Consider the following 19,121-nt stretch of genomic DNA (forward strand, 5'->3'; position numbering starts at 1 on the left):
AATATTTAGACAGCCTGCAAAATTTCCCCATGAATATCAATGCAATCGCAACACAAGTGCAATAAAACCTTGAAAACTTGAAATATTCAGCCACAGATCTTTAACGTCATCAAATTTGCTATTGTATTGCACAGATATGTTGTTAGTACAGTAAAACTGAAATAAACAGTGGAGTATTCTAATTTGAATTCGGAGGAATCTCTCAGCAGAACTTTATCATCCGCTTCAAAGAAATTCAGTCTTATACCAAAAAAAAAAAAAAAAAGAATTCCCTCAGTGTACTTTTGCATGACAGCACATCTTTTACAGATTCAAACATCAAGTCATTAGTCTATTAGTCCATTAAAAAAATCTTAAAGGGAAAAAGAGAGAGAGAGAGAGGTACATTAGTAAAGCTAGAACATTAGAATTCACCATCCCTTTTGGCCAGTCCAGATATCTTCAAGGTGCATTAATGTTTTCCCTCCCGTTGTCCTCACAACATAATTTTAGTTACTCCCGAACCAGCAGGAGCGCATATTGGCAACAGTGAAAATATAAGAGGTGTAGCCAGATACAGGGAGAACGTATCATTAACCTATGAGAGTGAACTGAACACACACAAACCGTTATGGAATCAGAAACAAAGTGAAGATCATAAGTTGTGCATCAAACTAAACTGAAAATACATATGACACATGGCACAAAAAAAAAGGAAAAGAAAAAAAAAGCAGAACGGTGCTTAATAAGACTTCTGCATTCTCTGCAGACAGTAGTTTGGAAACCTGGACACTCCAGTGAGAACACAACAGTGAGATGTGAGAGACATTCTCATCGTGTCCACGATCTCTGTGACATTCTGAAGGCAACACTGACGCAAGAGAAACTTTTCCTCTTGGCTCTTGGGTTGTCCTTCCATGGCTCAGTACTGAACCATGTGGAGGGATGAGAGTGTGCGAGGGCTTTGGGGGGGGGGGGGTCTGTTGAAAGGTCACTTCCTGCGACTGAAGATGCTCTTCTTGCTGGAGCTCTTGTCGGCCGTGCTGAGGCCGATCAGGAGACGGGCCTTCTCGTCCTCCTCCTGCTGCTGGAGGCTGCTGTCCGTCTTTCCGTCCGCCGTTTTCCCTCGGGACTCGGAGCCGGCCGCTGGCTTCAGCCGCAACTTCTCTTTTATCATCTTCAATAAAAAACAGAGAGAAAAAGTGAGAGATACAGAGAGAGAGAGAGAGAGAGAGAGAGAGAGAGAGAGAGAGAGAGTGAGTGAGAGAGTGAGAGAGGGGTAGAGGGCAAAGCATTTTAAAGAATCAGAGGTGGTGGAGTTGGCACACTGGGGTATAGTACCTGGGCCACCAGGGCTTTGCGACTGTCTCTCTTCACAGCCATGGCAAAATCCAGCCAGGTCCACGTGTTGTTATGATACTCCAGGCAGGGTAAGACCAGATTAAGATCCTTCCAATCGACGCTACTCTTCTCGCCCTGCACATATAACCAATCAAACTTATAAACAACATGTAAACAATCAAACCTCTCAAAAGTCTCCAACAATACAAATGATATCTGACATTCAGAAAAGGATCTATGCAATGTGTAAAGAGATTGGGTTGGGAAATAATACAAAAATACATGAAATACTAGCATTTCCATGCATCCAGACCTTATAGCTGACACAGAGAGGAACCTGGGGGATCTTGATGTAGATAAAGGAGTTGTTCATGGCCGCCCTCTCTTTCATTTTATCAATGTCATCTACCGGATGCTGCACAGAGAAAACAAGCTTTCAACTCATTTATGCAGAATCACTTTTCTAGAATCACATGACACATTTCTGAAATATTTAATGGCGCTAATAAAAGCACAGGGTTTATTTATTTATCCTGTTTTTCCGTGGTCGATAACTAAAACGAATAACTTTATAAATTCCGTATCAGGATAATACCTCAGGCGGCTTACGAAACGACCTCCTGACACCGGCGGTGCGATTCAACCCCTGGGCTACCCCTTTACTGGGCGTGAGTCCCCCTATGGAGTCTTCAGACAGCTGCCGTGGCTTAACAACACCTGAGTTTCAGACAGAGAGACCGGTGAGGCCTCTGAGAGATATTCAATACAGCACACCATCAATGTGACCTTTCAGCATTAGCAGATAACAGACTCTTCAATGTCACAGCAGAGAGAGGAGCTTTTAATAGCAGGCAATGGCCTATCCAGTTTGACATAACATACAGCAAGTGGCAATCTAATATCCCCACAGCACATGACTGAGAGAGGCATTAGAGAGTGGAGGAGAGGGGACAAAAAAATCAATGGAAACTGTCATTGATTGGTTTATAGCATGGTATAGATGTCAGACTGGTATATTTATTCTGGCGCAAAACTGGAGTTTGATTTCTGAAGCTGAAAAAGAAAACTTGCGAAGCATCCGACGTTATTTTTAGTCTCAGTGGTAACATGGCGTTAGAGTGAAATGGAAAGAGACTGGGAGGAGGCCGCAGAGACTGGACAAAGAGACTGGAAACAGACCAAACTGGGTAAACAAACCTGTGGTAACTAATCGAAATTTGTCCTCCTCATCGCTAACTTCTTCTTCTTCCACGTTTCGTCCGGGGAAGAAAAATCCCATCATCCTCTTGAAGAACTGATACATTAGCTGAATGGTGAGTGGCACCACATTGACCTACAGATGAGCAGAGAAACTTTAGAGAACCAGACAGTAACGACATCCTTTTCAACCACTTAAACAGGCTGTGTGGGGCTGTGGGCAGAATCACATGCTAATTACCTCAAAGTGCTCTTTGACAGAGATGCCGCCCACAGGGGGGCGAACTTTACTAAAGATGCGGAGGGCGAGCTGACGTCCTGATTGGCAGGGGCTCTGAGGGCGCAGAACCACCTGAGCACAGAACACAGAGCAGAGGCGCTGAGCACGCAATTCAGTGTTTAATGTCGGTCTGACTCATTCGCTTCAGCTTATCGAGGCAGTGCTAACAACAGCGTGATGGAAGGGGAGTGAAAAAAAAAAACAAAGTTTACACAGTGCGATACGCACAGGGAAGGAAAAAAAAAAAAAAAAGAGCGTAATGACTGAACATGATTCCATTAGCATTCCACACTGCTGCACAAACGGGGTGGAATTACGTAACACTCCAACATCACATATTCACATTCAACTAATGGTACAACCAAACTAACAGTAAAGGGCTATGACAGATCAGTGATGACAGAGGATTGGAAAATGAGGGTAAAAACTTCGTTCAAACACAACCGGACGATGTGCGATGAGTGACAAAAACCCAACGTGAAATGTGCTTTTTATGATAAATTGGGAAATTGTCAGCGATGGTGTCACAACTGAATTACCGGTACCATACATACCCTCACATGCTGCACAAGGAAAACCAAGCAGAGAATTGTAAGATTTAACAGTCAGAGGTCTGAAATCCGTATTGAGAGGAACCTGCCTCTACAAGCATTACAGTCATGTCCCATCACTACTGCATTACCTCCAGTTACACAATCCACTGTATAATTACATATCATCTTTCTGGCAAAGCGCGGCTCCTTCTCATGATTTTTGCTGTTGTTGTTGTGAATGACTAAAGTTCTTAATCTCAATAGTAATCAATTACATGAGTGAGACGAAATGATCAGTTTGATCATCGTTGCTTTTCATTTGTCTGTTATTTTCAGCCATGTGCACAAACTAAAGCAGTCTGAAACCTCCCATCATAGGAGCATGGTCAAGGTAAGAATGTATTTGTTTAAAAATGCCATATGGGTGGAACTTTCCCCTGCTGTTTGAAGGTTGTTATGTTCTTAGTATTCATAGAAACAGAAAACGTACTGTAAGTGACAAAGGACCTATGTAAAATAGCACTCAAACAAGCTGATGTGTGTGTGTGTGTGTGTGTGTGTGTGTGCATGCATGCGTGTGCGTGACTGTTTCCCTATAACACAGTGTAACGTGAGCAGCGTTGCATTACCTTGTAAGCAGCGTTGGGGAGCAGGTTGTTCATGGTGAACCACCCCAGTTCAAGGAGATGTTCAGCTGTGTCATCAGATTTGTTCAGCTGTGAACCACAGTCAGTTATTTTTCAGTAACCAGCGGGGCAAAACATTTATCACACAAACGTGTATTAGTACAGAGCCTTGACAATTTTCCAGTCCAAAGAAAATATTTTCTGTGTGGACATTCTGGTGTCAGCGCTTCTTTCTTTTGACAAACCTTGCTATACATGAACCTCTGGAGCTCCAGTTCAGCGATGCCAAGCTGGCCGTCTTCCTCGGTGAGGCACCAGCGCGCCTGGGCAAAGTAGAACTCGGTGCGGCGCACCACGCTAACATCCTCCGGCGGCTTACGCAGCTCCAGCTTATTGGCCCGCTGCAGCTGGAAATCCTTAAAACATCTGAGAACGAGAGAAGGGGACATTCTGGATTAAAAAAAGGTTATCCCTATTATCTGAGCGCTTTAAACTGTTCACGAAATGTTCTATTCAAGTCCGTGAGTCAATCTGACGGTAGAAGCTATGATGTAGCGCAGACCGACCTGATGAGGATGTTCAGCTCCTCACTCTTCATCTGCAAGTCTGTCTTCTCTTGGTTGAGTTGGTTCTGCAGGCGAAGGTTGATGTCAGACAGCTCATCTCCTCTCATCTCCTCTGTCTGGGCCTGCGTCGAAAAGGCAAAGAGAAGCTGCATGACCGCAGGGCCAAACTGACCGCATGACATCAAGCCTTTCAGCCTTAACACTGGAGAAGGTAAAGACTCTATGGGGCTTCCTGAGATGATTGAAAACCAAGTTGTGGTGAGGAACTGACCCGCATGTTGGAATAGATCTGTTTCTCCAGCCTGCGGATCTGGGCCACGTGCTGCCGAACGGCTTCCTGGAGATGCAGAATGCTGCTGCGTTGCTCCTCAGGGTTACTTGAGATCTCCAGCTGGAAGCGCACACGCTGTTTCTTCTCGCTGTGCTCCTACTCAAAACACGCGCAGATGGAAAAAACAACAGAGTGAATTAGCCTCACAGCGCAAGAGATGTTTAACGTGCCTCAGGCACTGCTGTGAGTAGCTGTGTTCTGCCAGATTATATGAGAAATCCACTCACCTTCCGTTTAGGCTCCACATGGAGTAGAAGATTGTTCACTATATCCAAGATCATGGCATACTGCACCGGATTGGTGGAGATCTCCAAGTCATTGTGAATGAGTGTGAACGTGTCCACTGCACCTGAAATAAAACAATGTCACCCGCACATTCAAGTCATTTTAAAACCGCCTAACAGGTGGATTTTTTTTTTCCCACTCTAGTCACAGATCTTGGTTGGGCTTACCAGCCTGTTTCTTGAGCAGATCTTCTTTCTCATGGCTGTCTCTCATCTCTGGTGGCTTAATCTGAGTGGCAAGCTCAGGGTCGATGTCGTGGCTATAGCCGATGTAATACATCCGGCAACTACAACGCGAGATGATACGCTGGACCTGCTGAGTCTCCTGTACCTGAGATGGCTGATTCCAGTCTGCCAGATGAAGAACGGAAGAGAGCAGATTTACATCGCTTAGACAGAGCAACACACAAGATTTAAAAGGTCTTTACTTTTATAAAATGATAATGAACGAAGGAGAAGAAACGCTAGAAGTCCTAGAGAGACGGAGAGATGGTTAGTTACCGGTGGTGGTGCTGACCATGCCTCCGACAGCCTGACCACTCTCCATCAGTTCCTGCACTGAGTCCAGGTGACGCTGTCGGTGCTCCTCAATGTTTTTAACCTAGACGTTCACGAAAAGAACACACCGAGTCAGAACTGTGAAGAAAAGATTACTACCATTCACAATAGAGTGAATCTGGTCAGGACTTTGTTCAGGAAAACGAAAAAATGATTATAGAAAGGGTGTGTTGGTCTGCTCATGGTGGTGATGTGGTTTAGCGCGACTTGACACTTGAACCCACTTCCAGCCAGAGTTGCCAATCCTCTTGCTCAGAGGGGTTGGGCTCCATGGTGGCAAAATACTGCATGCCGTCCAGCAGACAGGTCCAGGTGGTCTTCTGTTTGAGTGTGTCGTTGTACCAGGCCGGGTGGTGTTCACACTGCAGCAGCTGAGCCTTAGCAGCAGACACCAGCACACATCCCGCCGTCTCAGTCCCACGCAGCATCATCTACACAGCGCAGACACACAGCATATGAACAAGTTCAACAATGTGTTAAAAGGCATGTCACAAGAACCCACAGCTCCCTAAGACGTCCATGCCAAAATAAAGAAAACCTAATGGTACTAGTTTTTCTACAGTATCCGTAATACAAAGTAGAAATAATAAAAGTAATACCAGTACAGTCACGTGAGAAAAGAACAGGTTGCACCCTTACTACTCAGTCAAGTGTTATATATCTATATTTATAAATGTACAGATTTACTTTAATTATTTTTTTAAGGTTCTCTTAGGTACTGCAGCTGGAGAACTGCAATAAAAAGTTTATGTTCATACATTTTTTTTCCCAATAAGAACTGTATGCTGAGTGGGATTTCTGTTTTTGCCACAGTACTAAATCAGGTATTGAGAATAAGCGCATTGCACTGCAATGGTATTGACATCAACAACCAAAATTCTGCGATTATGACATCCCTAGTGTGTTATGTGTATTGGTTATGAGAAACTGCTGCAAACTGGACATGCTGACCTGACAGTTGACCAGTTCTATGAACCAGTTCCGATTATACACATCGTCAGTCTGGCAGGCAGCAATGCCACACAGCTGTTCGCTCACACCTGCCTCTTCTTCTGAAAACACCACAAATTTATCTGTCTCCTCGATCAGCTTCTGCAGCATGGATGTCCCTACAGAACACAACAAGAACAACAACAGACAAAAAAAAAAAAAAAATTAACGAAGACCGAGACGAGAATCTATGAGAAACAGTCAAGCGAGTTAATATGAATGACTTTAAGAGTGTCCTCTATAAGACGGTAAAGACGTCATGTCTTGTTTTTTTTGTGATTTCCTGTCACATGCATGCGGCTTTGAGGCTAAAGGACCAAACACGAACCTTCGTTCGGACTCTTTTCGGCACGGCTGGCGGTGGGAATGACGGGGGTGGCGGGTGCAGTGTTTGGGGAGTAGCTTGACATGGAGCGCTTTAGCTTTTTGGCCTGAATTTGGGTGTCAATGCGAAGGCCCTTCAGAGCCTCAGTGGACAGGTTCCTCTTCAGCACGGCAGCTTTCTTATAGCCGTCGTACAGGCCGAAGGCTATGTTCCTATTGGTGGTGGTCCACGAAGCACGCAAGTCCACCAAACACAGCTTGTGTGTGTAAGAGGCGTTGCTCTCATCTTTTGAGTTCACCTCCTAGAAAGATCAAAAACAAAAGTCACTGTGAAATGTAAGCTTCAAACTTCAAATTTTTATGTAACCCCTATTCGCTGAAAGTACTGCGTCTAAAAGGGTAGATGATAACAACACAGTCCAGAGGATGTCCCGATAAACTTATTTACTCTGCTGATCTCAAAGGCTCTGTTGCGTCTCTCACCTCCTCCATGCGGTTGCTCTGTCTCTGATAGCTGAGAGAGGACAGGCTGAGCAGGTGGGTTTTCTTCACCTGGGCGTTGATTTGGTGGTCTGCCGTTTCGTCCCACGTCGAGGCCATCAGGTGAACGGTGACCAGAGAAAGCTCGCTGACCATCTGAGTGACGTTCCACTCTGAGATCAGCCTTCTCATCACAGTGCCAGCTGCACGGAGACAAAAGCCTCTCTATTTAGGCACTGCTTTAGATGGGCTGACAAAATGATGCCGAGTTCAAACTTACGCTCTGTGTAAAGACCATGACTCTCACCCTGTGGAATGAGCCTCTGCGTTCCCCTGGTGAAGATGTGTCCCTTACTGCACTCCAGCTGGATGCCTCTCTGCTGAGCAAAGGATGCCCAGTAATGTACCTGACGACATCAAAGACAGTGTCAATTAGTAGTCATTCACAACAGAGAAAAGAAGGGCACTACCTCTGTGAGAAGGCAGGGGACCACCCTCTGAAACACCCTGTAATCCCTTCAGATCTCATAAGCATGGCAATACGGGTATTAGATACATGCAGCCCCCCGTGAGAAGCGACAGAAGTTGTTCGTTCACCTGGAGCTGGGGGAAGGCTGCTGTGTAGGACATCTGTTTGTAGTGCTGGCCCAGCTTCTTGCGGATGGGCCTCAGGCTGTGGAAGAGCTTCCCTCTGCAGATGGGCCGTGACACGCTGGTCCAGGTGGCCCAGAAGTTCTGCATCCAGCGCAGAGTGCTGCTGTAGAGGAGGATTCTGGGCTGGCACGGCTCTGCAGAAACACAAGCAACAAAAATGGTTGTCATGCAAAATAAAGAAGAAAAAAAAAACCTACGACAGGGAATGTTTAATGGTCTGAATTTTTGTCATCAGAGGACCGGTGTGCCCTAACCTGCTGCAGAGTGCTGGTTGAGGTCCATGGTAATGGAGAGGTTGAGGTTCTCGGAGCGGAAAGCCCTGTAGGAGTCATGGGGTTGACCTGAGGTCACATCAGCAATGTTCTCCGCACAGCAGAGCATTACAGCGTGATGGTCGTGGGGGTTGCCATGACAAAGCCATTGCAGGTCAAGGGTCATACACAGGTTGGGTAAGTGTAAGAAACAGATATCATCATACCTTGATCAGAGAGAGAGAGAAAGAGAGAGAAACATCCAGTCATTAGGTTATTAAATAATAGTTTGGAGGATATTTCACATTGGCCTATTTCATTTTTCCATTTCGAGGCAGACATTAAAGATGTATTTCAGTCAGAAACAAATGACACAGAACAAAAATAAATGACTCACTTAGAGGCTGTCCTAACATTCACATCCATGTCTCCCTTGAACACAAACTGGCCGGGGTTCCAGTCAAAGTTGAGTTTGTTCCACTCCCAGTGCAAGTTCTCTGTGGTGTTGTAAGGGTCCTATAGGGAAAAATCCAGTGTTACACACAGCCAAATAAAATCTAAGTGTGTCATTACACATAATGAACCAAGCACTCATACTATATCTCAAATAAATATCGTCATGAAAGCAGAAGGCGCTATCAGAAATGGGTGACAGTACAGACAGTAGCGGTATAGTAAACGGTGAAAGTGAGCACCTCAGTGGCTAGTTGGTGCAAGTTGGCCTGGTCGATGTCCATGACCCAGCGACCGTGCAGCAGCAGACGGCTCTTATCCCACCAGGCTAGCGGGGGAGAGGGGTCAGCCGTAGGCTTGGTCAGTAAATCGACAGCTTGGCCAATCAGGGTCCAGGCAGGGTCCCAGCACGGTCCCCAGACAATGGTGTAGAGGGAAATATTTGCTTTTCAGGGAACAGGAGTCAAGGTTAGACCAAGCGTGGAAAGCTGCCACAAACCATACAGTCAACAGAAGCAAACACAGAGTATGGACTCACAGTGGACGTCGTAGTAGAATTTGAGTGGCGGCATATTCCTGTGAACTGTGACGTCACCCCATGGCTGACCCAGCTGCACCACCTGCTTACGGCGCGCCCGAATCCCCCCATCCTGCTCTGTGCCAATGAGCCTCCCAGACAGAGCCCATTCTCGGATCTCAAACAGATACCGGGGGTAGTCCCGAATTCTCACTATGGAGCAGAAATTAGATATGAAAGATGTTATTTATTTGTGACGGAAATGACAAAACTGATTATAACGTAACTAAAATATTATTGAAAGATAAATAATCATCATCATCATCATCATTATTATTATTAAATCATTTATGTTTATTATTATTACATAAAACATTACTGATATTACTTATATGTTTTCTGCTTTATTTCACATAGTAATCACGTCATGATGTCATACTAACCCAGAAAAGCAGTGAGCTTGAATTTGATGGCACGGCACCACTGAATGACGAGGGGCAGGCCATCTCTGGGGAACGGGCTGATGCCATCGATGTCTCTAAGCTGTTCTCTGACCCGTTCAGGCCCGTGCAGAGACACGTCAGCTAACACCACCAGCTCCAGGTCCGACACCGTCCACGTGAGCAAGGATTTGCGCATGGGTGTGTTGGCGTAGAGGCGACGTGAGCGTTGGATGTAGATTTCGATGTGTTTACGCTCCAGCGAGGTGTAGAGCTCCTCGATCTTACGGGCTGGCAGCAGCTCCCCGTGCTGTTTGCGCAGGTCAGCTACTTTCTTATCCAGGAGCTGCAGGCGCTTGGCGCTCTCCTTGCTTTCGTCCTTCATCAGCTCGTAGTTGTCGCGTAGCTTTATCTCGAAAACGTCGTCCAAGAAGACGAAAGAGAACTGGTTGACGCGGAAGAGCAGATCCGGGGGCAAGCGCTGGGGCTCTGAGGGCGGGCTGCTGCCACGGTGCAAGGTCTTCAGCCACTTCTGCACGCTAATGGCCTTATCGAAGGTGTTGGAGAAGTTGTACTGGTAAGGAAACTCGATGACCACGCTGGGACAGGTGAAGAGCCAGACACGGTTTTGTGGAGTGGTGAGAAAGGGAAAATGGCCCCTGTGCATCCTTATTTCCTCCAGATCCTCCAACATCTGCACGTCGATCCCAGAGAACGAGAAGATGTTGTTGCCGTCGAAGTTGAAGACCAGGTGAGGGGCTTTCATGTGCACAGAGCCAGTGTGTTTGTAAAGGAACAAAGAGTCAGCATGTAGCAGGATGAAGCTTTCTTCACCCACGTGCGCCCTGAGGCGGGTGCCGTCCAGCTCCACACGGACGCTGAGGCTCCGGCCGGGAGAAGCTGCAGCTTCTGCTGCTTGGTCCTTTTGCTTAAGACTCAAAGCCGTGGACAGGGTGTTCCAACAACTTTGGCTCTCTGTGAAATGGTGATATAGGAACATGTGGTCTGATGGTGTCCACTGCATCAACAGATCATTTTCACACCGGACCTAAAGATGACAGGATGACACAGAAGATCATGAGATTAATCATCTAATGAAGGTCTGTTGTCCATGAATCTTAATAATTCGAAACATTCTGTCAGAAAGTGACACAAACAAAAACAACTTTTATACATTCTATTTTTACAATGTGAGGTTACTGTGGGAAAATATGGTGGTAGCTACCTCAAGGGTGTGTATGCTTAAATGGTAGGACACAGTCAGAGTGGTTAGGCTGAGAAGAGGGTTGACTGTTTGAGCAGCAGGACAGCAGGGCTCCATGGTCTCAGTGATCGTCTTAACCATAGCCAGGGACACGCCCCGCACAGACACACTGGAGCTTTCCCCTGAGCCCAGAGCACCAACCGTATCCACTCGTAAGGCTACTGCACCTAAAGAAAAACAGTCCGAGAGGCATCCGGTAATGAGGACAAAAAAAAGAGTGACATACGGGGAAAACTGATGCCGTGCTAAAAGCTAGTTTGATTTGGACGTACCTGCCACGTTAGAGAGGGTAAACACATTGACGTCCTCCAGGTTGAGCTCCAGTTTAAAAAGCAGAGGTACGTGCCCCTGGCTGAGAGGGGAAGGCAACTCTGTCACAGGGGAAGGCGCTAGGTCAGGGGGGATCTTGGTTTTGTTTTCCTTCATTCTGTTCACTCTGAAGAGGGACAGCAGACGTGACAGACACAGAGCACAGGTCTCTGAAACCTCCACTTGTAGACCCCTCAGACTGGCCTCTGCACACACGCTCTCTGAGCGGCTGGAGGTCTCCATCTGGGGCTTGTTACAGCTGCACTGTGGAGCAGAACATGTCGGGTTTATTATTATAATGGACATGGAGATTAATTCAATCAAGATACAGTAATAATTAATCAGGAAGCTATTCACACATTATTACTATTACACAGTCAATAAAGATACACACCTGAAACTTTGACCTACCACCATGAGAGAGAGAAAGAGAGAGAGAGAGAGAGAGAGAGAGAGAGAGAGAGAGAGAGAGAAAGAGAGGTTCCTGGAATCAAATGATAATCAAACTTGAAAACTATGAGTGCAGGGTGTGTGTTTTACCTGTAGTTTGAGGGAGTCGAGGATGAGGGCCTCTCCCCACACGTGTTTGCCTGGTGGGTGAGGAGCTTGCTGGATGTGGGAGCCCTGGCCCACTCGCCACCAGAAGTGGTCCAGGGTCAGAGAGGCACGCTGGTGCACATTTTGACTCTTTAGAGACTCTGCATCAGTGCTGATATCCAGCAGGTGCTGCAGCTCTGAAATTATAGAGGAGTCTAAATCATTTCTCAAGGCTGTAATAATTTCAACATTTATACTAAACAAAACCTTGAGTATATGCACTTAGGACCAGCTGTTGAAAATGAATCGTTTCCTCACTTATTCATTCTGAGCATAATCATTTTTTTTTTTATACATTTCTGTTCTTGTGTAACACTTCCAACGCAAGCTTCCCAAACCAGTTCAACTGAAATAAATACTGTTCATTTCATTCTTTATTTATTTTCTCCTCCCAAGCACTGAAGTAAGTCTCTAACCTTTCTCAAAATATACTATCTTTATGACCCTGTTTATGGATAACTAGAGGAATAGAGCTGAAAAGAAGACCCATTAACCGTAGTCCGCCTCTGAAAAGTGTCTGGCCGGATAAACTAAGTACACAGTACTTTCCTATGACTTGCATTAAACCTAAACTGTCCATTTGGCTGTAGCAAGCAATGTTTATGCTTACAGCTGCACCATACAAATAAATCATCATTGCTCAGTTTAAGCAAACAGTACCAAGTCCTTATTTATATTTCACTATTACAATATTAGTTGAAAAAACATCAGAGACTCCAATAAACTAGGAATTCTCCTGACCCAACTGACAGATAACAGGTGCACTGGTTGCGTGATCATAGAAGTTTTGTTGGAGCATGTAATCTACAAGTGAATATTATAACCTCTAATCTTTTTTGTTAAATAGCTTGGAATGGGGAAAATCAATTACATTAATGACCATCCCAAATTGGAACCTAGTGTTTTAATTTTTGTTCTGGTAGAATACCTGTTGGTTGTGGTTTTAATTTTAATTTAGCATTTTAACCCCTGCTTAAGATATTTCCAAACAGTAGGTTTCCTTTTGTGGGTTAGAACTACATGGCCACTATAAAAGCCTTAGAGTCATGGTGTACTGTAAACAGGGGTGGTAGGTAATGAAGATAAGGTACCTCAGTGGCATGCTAATGGATTTGTTCTCCGAGTATAAACAATATGAGCAACTTTCTCCTCGTAACCGACAACACGTATAAAGAAATTACATACTTTTTTTTTCTCCAATACATTTCTATTGACAACAGACATTACTTGTTTTTCGTTTTGCACAGGCAGTCATAAGCCATTGTTTTTAAATTTATCATGTGGCAGCTGACTGTCCACGTGTGGGTTCCAGAACCTTTACTATGAAAGAAAACAAACAGCATTCAAGCCAGGCTTGTCCCATCCAAAACACTGCAGTTAAGGATAATGGAACAGGACTCGGAATCGCATTAAGTGGGTTTCCAGAACCAGGGCCATGGTTAAAAGGGACGATCACTGGGCACTTGTATTACACAGCTTTTGGCTGATTCTTGGACCAGCACAAGACACACAAAAACTAAAGTATTTGCCAACAATGTTTGAATTAATCAAGAATGAAAATTGGCTGATCAGATAAACAACTGTAAACTGTGATGTATGCCTTATTCACATGGCCATATTCCCATTTTGTACTTTGAAAACTTCAAAGTCATTCTTGAATCAATGAGTCATTCTTTAATGGCTGTATCTTTACTTTAACTCAAGTATAATGTATGAATACTTTCACTATCCCCAACTGCAGAAATCTGTTAATTCGTTTGCTACAGACAGCGCCCACTTTTATCCAATACTGATCTAGATTCCAGTTCTTTAATGTCATGTCATTAGTTAATGTTTTACCCACATCATAAGTTCACTGTTCTGTGGGGAAGCACTTATCTAATCTTGGTGGGTTGGGTCAGTTAGGAGACGGAGCTGGACCAAACGTTTGAGTCATTCCGAGTCAACGAACGTGATGCATGTATGAAAAGTCATCGATAAATCTCCCTCCTAACCAGGTTCAGCGGCTTTTTACCTGCACCCGCAGAGAGGAAGCCGAGAGCAAAGGGTGGTGTGTCGCCTAGCTGCACAGATACGTTTACATTAGACACAGAGGAGCTGACCATCACAGGAGCATCCAGGTGTGGAAAACGCCTGGGGGCAGATGACACAAACACATTTAAACTAAACAACGTGCAAGAAAACTGCAGACACATATGTATACTTGTACGTCCTCCACTTCTAGGAATGGCATAAACGGGATTACTTTTTTCTGTGTGTGGTTTTCCTGTGAGAGAGTTGTTCCCATGGGAACAGGTCAAGCCAGTGGGAGAACTCCTGGTGACGGTAGTGGATGATACAAGTGTTGACTGTGACTGAGCCAGAGATATCTACTGAAGTCACCTTGAAGGAGAGGGAGAGACAATGTGTAAACCAGTTTCTGACAATGGCCTTTTGTGTTTTGCATAGAGTCCATCAGGATTCAATGTAAATCGGTTAAAGAGCATGCACCTGCAGGACGGTCCTTAAAGTGTTGAGGCAAATGATCCTCTGTCGGCTCTGTGAGAGCAGAAGCCCGTCTGTGGAGAAGAGATGAAAGAGCAAAACAAAAAAAGAAAAGACAGAGAGAGAGAGAGAGAAAAAAGAAAACGCTTCTTTAATTTTTTTGTTTGTTTGTTTTGCCTCCTGTCTCTTGCTATCAGCAGAGCACTTACCCTCCAGCAGAAGCTCCAGGCTGCTTTGGGGGAAACAGAGCTCAGGAGTGAAACTCCTGAGAGGAAGCTGTTCATCATCACGCCCGTAGCTGACCTTCAAAGACTTCAGAGTCCAGTTCAAATGTCTACCAGACAAAATCAGTCCATCAGACATATTACAGTGGTGTGAAAAAGAACTTACACCCCATGAAAGGCTCTGTCTTTTTTTTTTTTCCTTTCTTTTTTGGACAAAAGGATATTTCATCTTCATTTCAACAATACTGACTGGAAAAGGTGATCTACTTTTTAAAAATATGGTTGAAAATCCCATTTTGCGCTCATTTGTATTATTTAAATCAACAGAAATACCATTTCCTTGTAGTATACCTTATCTCCAACTGCATCAAAATTCCTATAATTAAAATCAGGTGCACCAAACAGGTGCAAATGATTAGAACATTATTAGAGAGAAACTTGGCATGCATTGCCTTATGTAAACATGAGAAATCTGTGGTCTGGATCGGTCTTAACAATTGGGGTGTGTGGCTACATCATGCCAAGATCAAAAGAGCTCTCTGAGGCCTTCAAAAGGTAGACAGTTGATGGCTTTGAGACTGGGAAGTGTTTTAAAGCCATTTCCAAGCAATCTGTAGTCAATCACTCCACTGTTCAAAATATCATCTAGAAATGATGAATAATTCAAACTACTGTCAATCTATCCGTGCCTGGGTGTCTGACCAAATTCAGCCCAAGAACTGACAAAAACATGCTGTTGGAAGTCTCAGACGACATCAAGATAACAACAAGGGATTTACAGCCAGGTCTCGGCTCAATGAGTGTCAAAGTGCATGCGTCAACCATCTGAGAAACTCTACATGCGACATCAAGAAGAACACAAAAGAATACAGATGCATGACTGAAGTTTGCAAGACAACAGCTAAGGGAAAATAAGGACTTTTGCAACAGTCTGCAATGTACTCTGGGCTGAAGAGTTGTTTGGCAACAATGGCAAAAGTCACATTGGGTGAAACCCAAAAGCTGCCTTTGGTAGCATACCAGTTGTAAATCATAGCAGGGGATGAATTATGGTTTGGGTTTGCTTTTCTGCCTCAGGGTCTGACCAGCGTGCCAACACAGAGTCAACCATGAATTCCACATTGCAGCAGAGAGTACTTTGAGGAGAATATGAGGCCACCTGACAAAAAGGTGAAGCTGAATTGTACGTGGACTTTGCAACAAGAAGAAAAAGAACTGATCAAAAAGAAGACATGGAGGGTTTTAGACTGATCAAGTCCAAGCCCAGATCTTAAGGCCAGGGTAATGCTGGGGGGGGGCAGTGCATGCAAGAAAGCCCTCAAACATCACACAGCTGAATGATGTTCCTCCTCCTCCTCACAGAACGTCAGAAGGAGTTCTGTACAGAGGAGTGGGTAAAATTTCTCCATGTTCATGCAGAAGACCGAGAGACCATTACAAGAAGAGCCTACAACAATTGATTTCTGCCAAAAGTGGCAACACCAGCTATTGAATCTAGGGGGTGTAGTGTTTTTCTGTGGCGGCAAACTCTTATTTCTTACATTTTGTGTTGAATAAATGATTGGAAAGAATAATTTACATTATTTATTAAATTAAATGAATCCTTTACTCTATCAATATTGTTGAAACGGAGATCCAATGTCCATACATGCAAATATGTTGAAAAACACATACCTTATCACGGGGTGTACTTAATTTTTCACAGTAATGTACTGAGGAGCAAAAAAAATGCATCAATTTCTTTGAGAAAATATTTTGCCATGTTACGGCTACCTTTTTTGACTGTGCATGGACAAGGTCATATTAGTGTTCTCAAACTCCACATTAACCTTCTGAGGAACTAGTTTATGAAACTGCTCTACTGCTGCTGTTTGCACATAAGAATCCTCCTCACACTCTGCAAGAGATCAGAAAAAAAAAAGAAGAGCAGTGAGATCTCACATTTATCTGTTTGGCTCCAAACCAAACAGGAGCATGTATCTGATATATCAGTTTATATCACCTGCGGTTTCAGCCATAGTGTGCGTGCTTTCTGGAGGAGGGGGCGGCAGCAGCTGGCTGCGGAACAGTCCCTCATGGAGCTCGACCTGCAGGGTCCTGACACTGAGGCCCAGGCCGCCTGGCCGCAGGTCCGGCAGGCTCACATCCCCAGTCAGTGCCAGGCTCAGAGAAACCTCAGCCAGGCAAGTGTCCTGCTGATCCAAGGCAAGGCCAGACCAGTTTAAACACAGCTTCAAAGAGCAGAACGTTTACACCACTTATACTGTTTAGGCATTTTATATACCACGGTAGTTCATTATACTTGAAATGGTCATTTTCACACATGCAAGTCACACGAATCATGTTCTGAGCATATGCATTCTGCAACAGCATTGTATGTGTACATACCAGTCGGCTGCTTTTAAGCACTTTACTGCTGAGCTGTCCCACAGAGAAATCCCAGGCCAACCTAGCAGGACAGTCACAAATCAGACAAGCAATGTGACCACACAATAGTATTCAGAATATCCACAGCACATATTTAGTACGAATATTTATATACGTCTAAGAATCTTTGCTGAGTCCACGCTATAAATGAATAATCCAAAAATCACAAAGTGATCAACACCATGAATCTAAAGTGATGTGCTGTTGTTACCTTTTGCTTTGGTGGTCCAGCAGCAGGGTGATGCCTGTAGTAGTCATGTGCCAGAGAGACTCTGACAGGGCCAGGTTCAGCACTACTACATTTATGGAATCAATATGGAGCGAGAGTAACTGCAGAGGGAGAAACCAGAGACAGATTACTGTTACAATGGACAACAATAATTCAATCTAAGCTCTTACCATACTGCCTGAGCTTCACCCTGCCTGCTCTACCTGAGAGAGGAGGTGCAGTTTAGAGGAACTGAGCGGCAGCTTCCTGTCATTTCTTCTACTGCCTTTGGACACCCGAGGTTGGACGGGCTCCAGCAGGTCGATCCGAACTCGAGTTTCTCCCACACACAAAGCCAGGTACCTCCTGAGACAATTATATGAGGATTATGTAAATGAGTGCAGTGAATAGGGAAATGCTGAAGTTCATTGTCAATGCATTTCCTCTCTGTTTTAACACATGTTAAATGAAACAGCCTTGTGGAATTAATACTAGCAGACTAGAACTTTGAGCCATGTTCTACTGTTCTCCAGAACTTACGGTAGGTCTTGGTTTAGTAATTTGCTTGAAATCCATATCCGATCAATTTCCTACAACACAAAATAAACAAAAGCCAGTGAGCCACTGTAGACAACTCTTTTAGAGATCACCATGAGCAAAGGCTGGAAGCAACACTACTAATCTGTGTAGTTAACATGCTATGATTTAGGTATAAATATGCAGGATGCTGAAATTCAACCTCAAGTTTCATAGACAAAGATTAAGATTGGTTTTGGACCAGGACCAGGACCAGAACCAGAAAATTTACAATCAGAGCACATCTGACGGGAGGAGCATATGTAATCCCTTTCCACTGAACCACTTAGTGAGGAGCCTGCACTGTCCTAATTAAATCCCCTGTGCAGTGTAGGCCCTGACAAACATCTTGTTCTACACTGTTTATCAAAGTGTCAAGTACACGGTACAGTCTGTCACGGACATGGTCACCTACCAGAGTATGCTGCGGCTGAAACTGGATACTAATCCCTCGCACTGAGAAGAGGCCCACCGATTTGATCTTCAACTCAGCGTTAAACACATTGTGGAAAAATCGCACAGCCAAATTGGAGACGAACCATCTCATGAAAAAACAAACACAAGAGCATGTTTAAAAGACGCGAAAAAATCTGACATCTGAAAACACGCTGGACACCTTAAATGTTCAAAATAAAATAAGTTTGATCATGTATGACTCTAAGAAAGAGCAGGAGCGATAGAATGTAAGTCACATTTGATCAAATCCTCAGATAAGCCAGCATTTTGTGTTTTTAAACAAAGCAAAGATATTGTTTGCATTCGTTCATTCATTCATCAGAGCATCCGCTTTGTAATATAGGCAGTACAGATACATCACTGCTATGCTTAATTAGAAAAAAATCGTATACTATTTATATTTTGCCACCTATTCGAGCGTTTACATTTTAACAATGCCACGTAGTGGCATTTCACGCGCTTTCTCGCGACTCTTTTACATCGGGGTGAGCAAAACGTGAAGTGTGTTGCATTACATATGTCAAAATATGTTTAACCATACAAAATTTTACAATTTTACTATGTTTCACCGTTATCTTGTGAGTGGTTTTGCCAAAGCGGTATTTTCTTATTTTCCTTACCTGAACAGTATGAGTGATAAAATCCCCAGTAGCAAAAATGCCAGAAAGGCAGTCAGCAGGACTGGCATTCTGCTGTTCTAATGAACAACTTTTTAACATTCAGACCGCAAACATGGTATTTTTGGAGTGTAAAACAGCATAAAGCCAATAAT

The 19,121-nt window shown here is 44.2% G+C and overlaps 1 protein-coding gene across 1 annotated transcript; it reads right to left on the reverse strand.

The window, feature by feature from the left end:
• Positions 1 to 730: 730 nt before the first annotated feature.
• On the reverse strand, positions 731 to 19,037 carry LOC115814454 (protein KIAA0100-like). Its single transcript, XM_030777305.1, has 39 exons — positions 18,970 to 19,037; positions 18,309 to 18,435; positions 17,858 to 17,907; positions 17,542 to 17,683; positions 17,321 to 17,439; positions 17,071 to 17,131; positions 16,685 to 16,877; positions 16,456 to 16,579; positions 14,668 to 14,792; positions 14,465 to 14,532; positions 14,220 to 14,356; positions 13,989 to 14,107; positions 11,918 to 12,111; positions 11,341 to 11,641; positions 11,030 to 11,235; positions 9,808 to 10,852; positions 9,386 to 9,577; positions 9,090 to 9,292; positions 8,792 to 8,910; positions 8,398 to 8,621; positions 8,087 to 8,277; positions 7,797 to 7,896; positions 7,493 to 7,692; positions 7,014 to 7,311; positions 6,647 to 6,804; positions 5,920 to 6,126; positions 5,639 to 5,738; positions 5,306 to 5,488; positions 5,081 to 5,202; positions 4,794 to 4,949; positions 4,523 to 4,644; positions 4,202 to 4,382; positions 3,960 to 4,046; positions 2,759 to 2,869; positions 2,518 to 2,653; positions 1,916 to 2,037; positions 1,634 to 1,735; positions 1,321 to 1,455; positions 731 to 1,156 (listed from the first exon to the last, which is right to left on the reverse strand). The coding sequence occupies exons 1-39, from the start codon at positions 19,035 to 19,037 to the stop codon at positions 971 to 973; spliced, it is 6,714 nt and encodes a 2,237-aa protein (XP_030633165.1). The 3' UTR covers positions 731 to 970.
• Between the last annotated feature and the right edge of the window lie 84 nt (positions 19,038 to 19,121).

This window comes from Chanos chanos, chromosome 6 (genome assembly GCF_902362185.1).
Source record: "Chanos chanos chromosome 6, fChaCha1.1, whole genome shotgun sequence".
NCBI classification, from domain to species: Eukaryota; Metazoa; Chordata; class Actinopteri; order Gonorynchiformes; family Chanidae; genus Chanos; species Chanos chanos.

What these genes read in the sequence shown, in the direction of transcription:
- LOC115814454 (XM_030777305.1), bottom strand. Translation starts at nt 19,037, where the DNA reads ATGCCAGTCCTGCTGACTGCCTTTCTGGCATTTTTGCTACTGGGGATT. An exon ending in CTGGACCACCAAAGCAAAAG is followed by an intron (nt 17,132 to 17,320) that starts GTAACAACAGCA and finishes CTGTCCTGCTAG; the next exon opens with GTTGGCCTGGGATTTCTCTG. An exon ending in CTGTCAAAGAGCACTTTGAG is followed by an intron (nt 2,654 to 2,758) that starts GTAATTAGCATG and finishes GCTCATCTGTAG; the next exon opens with GTCAATGTGGTGCCACTCAC.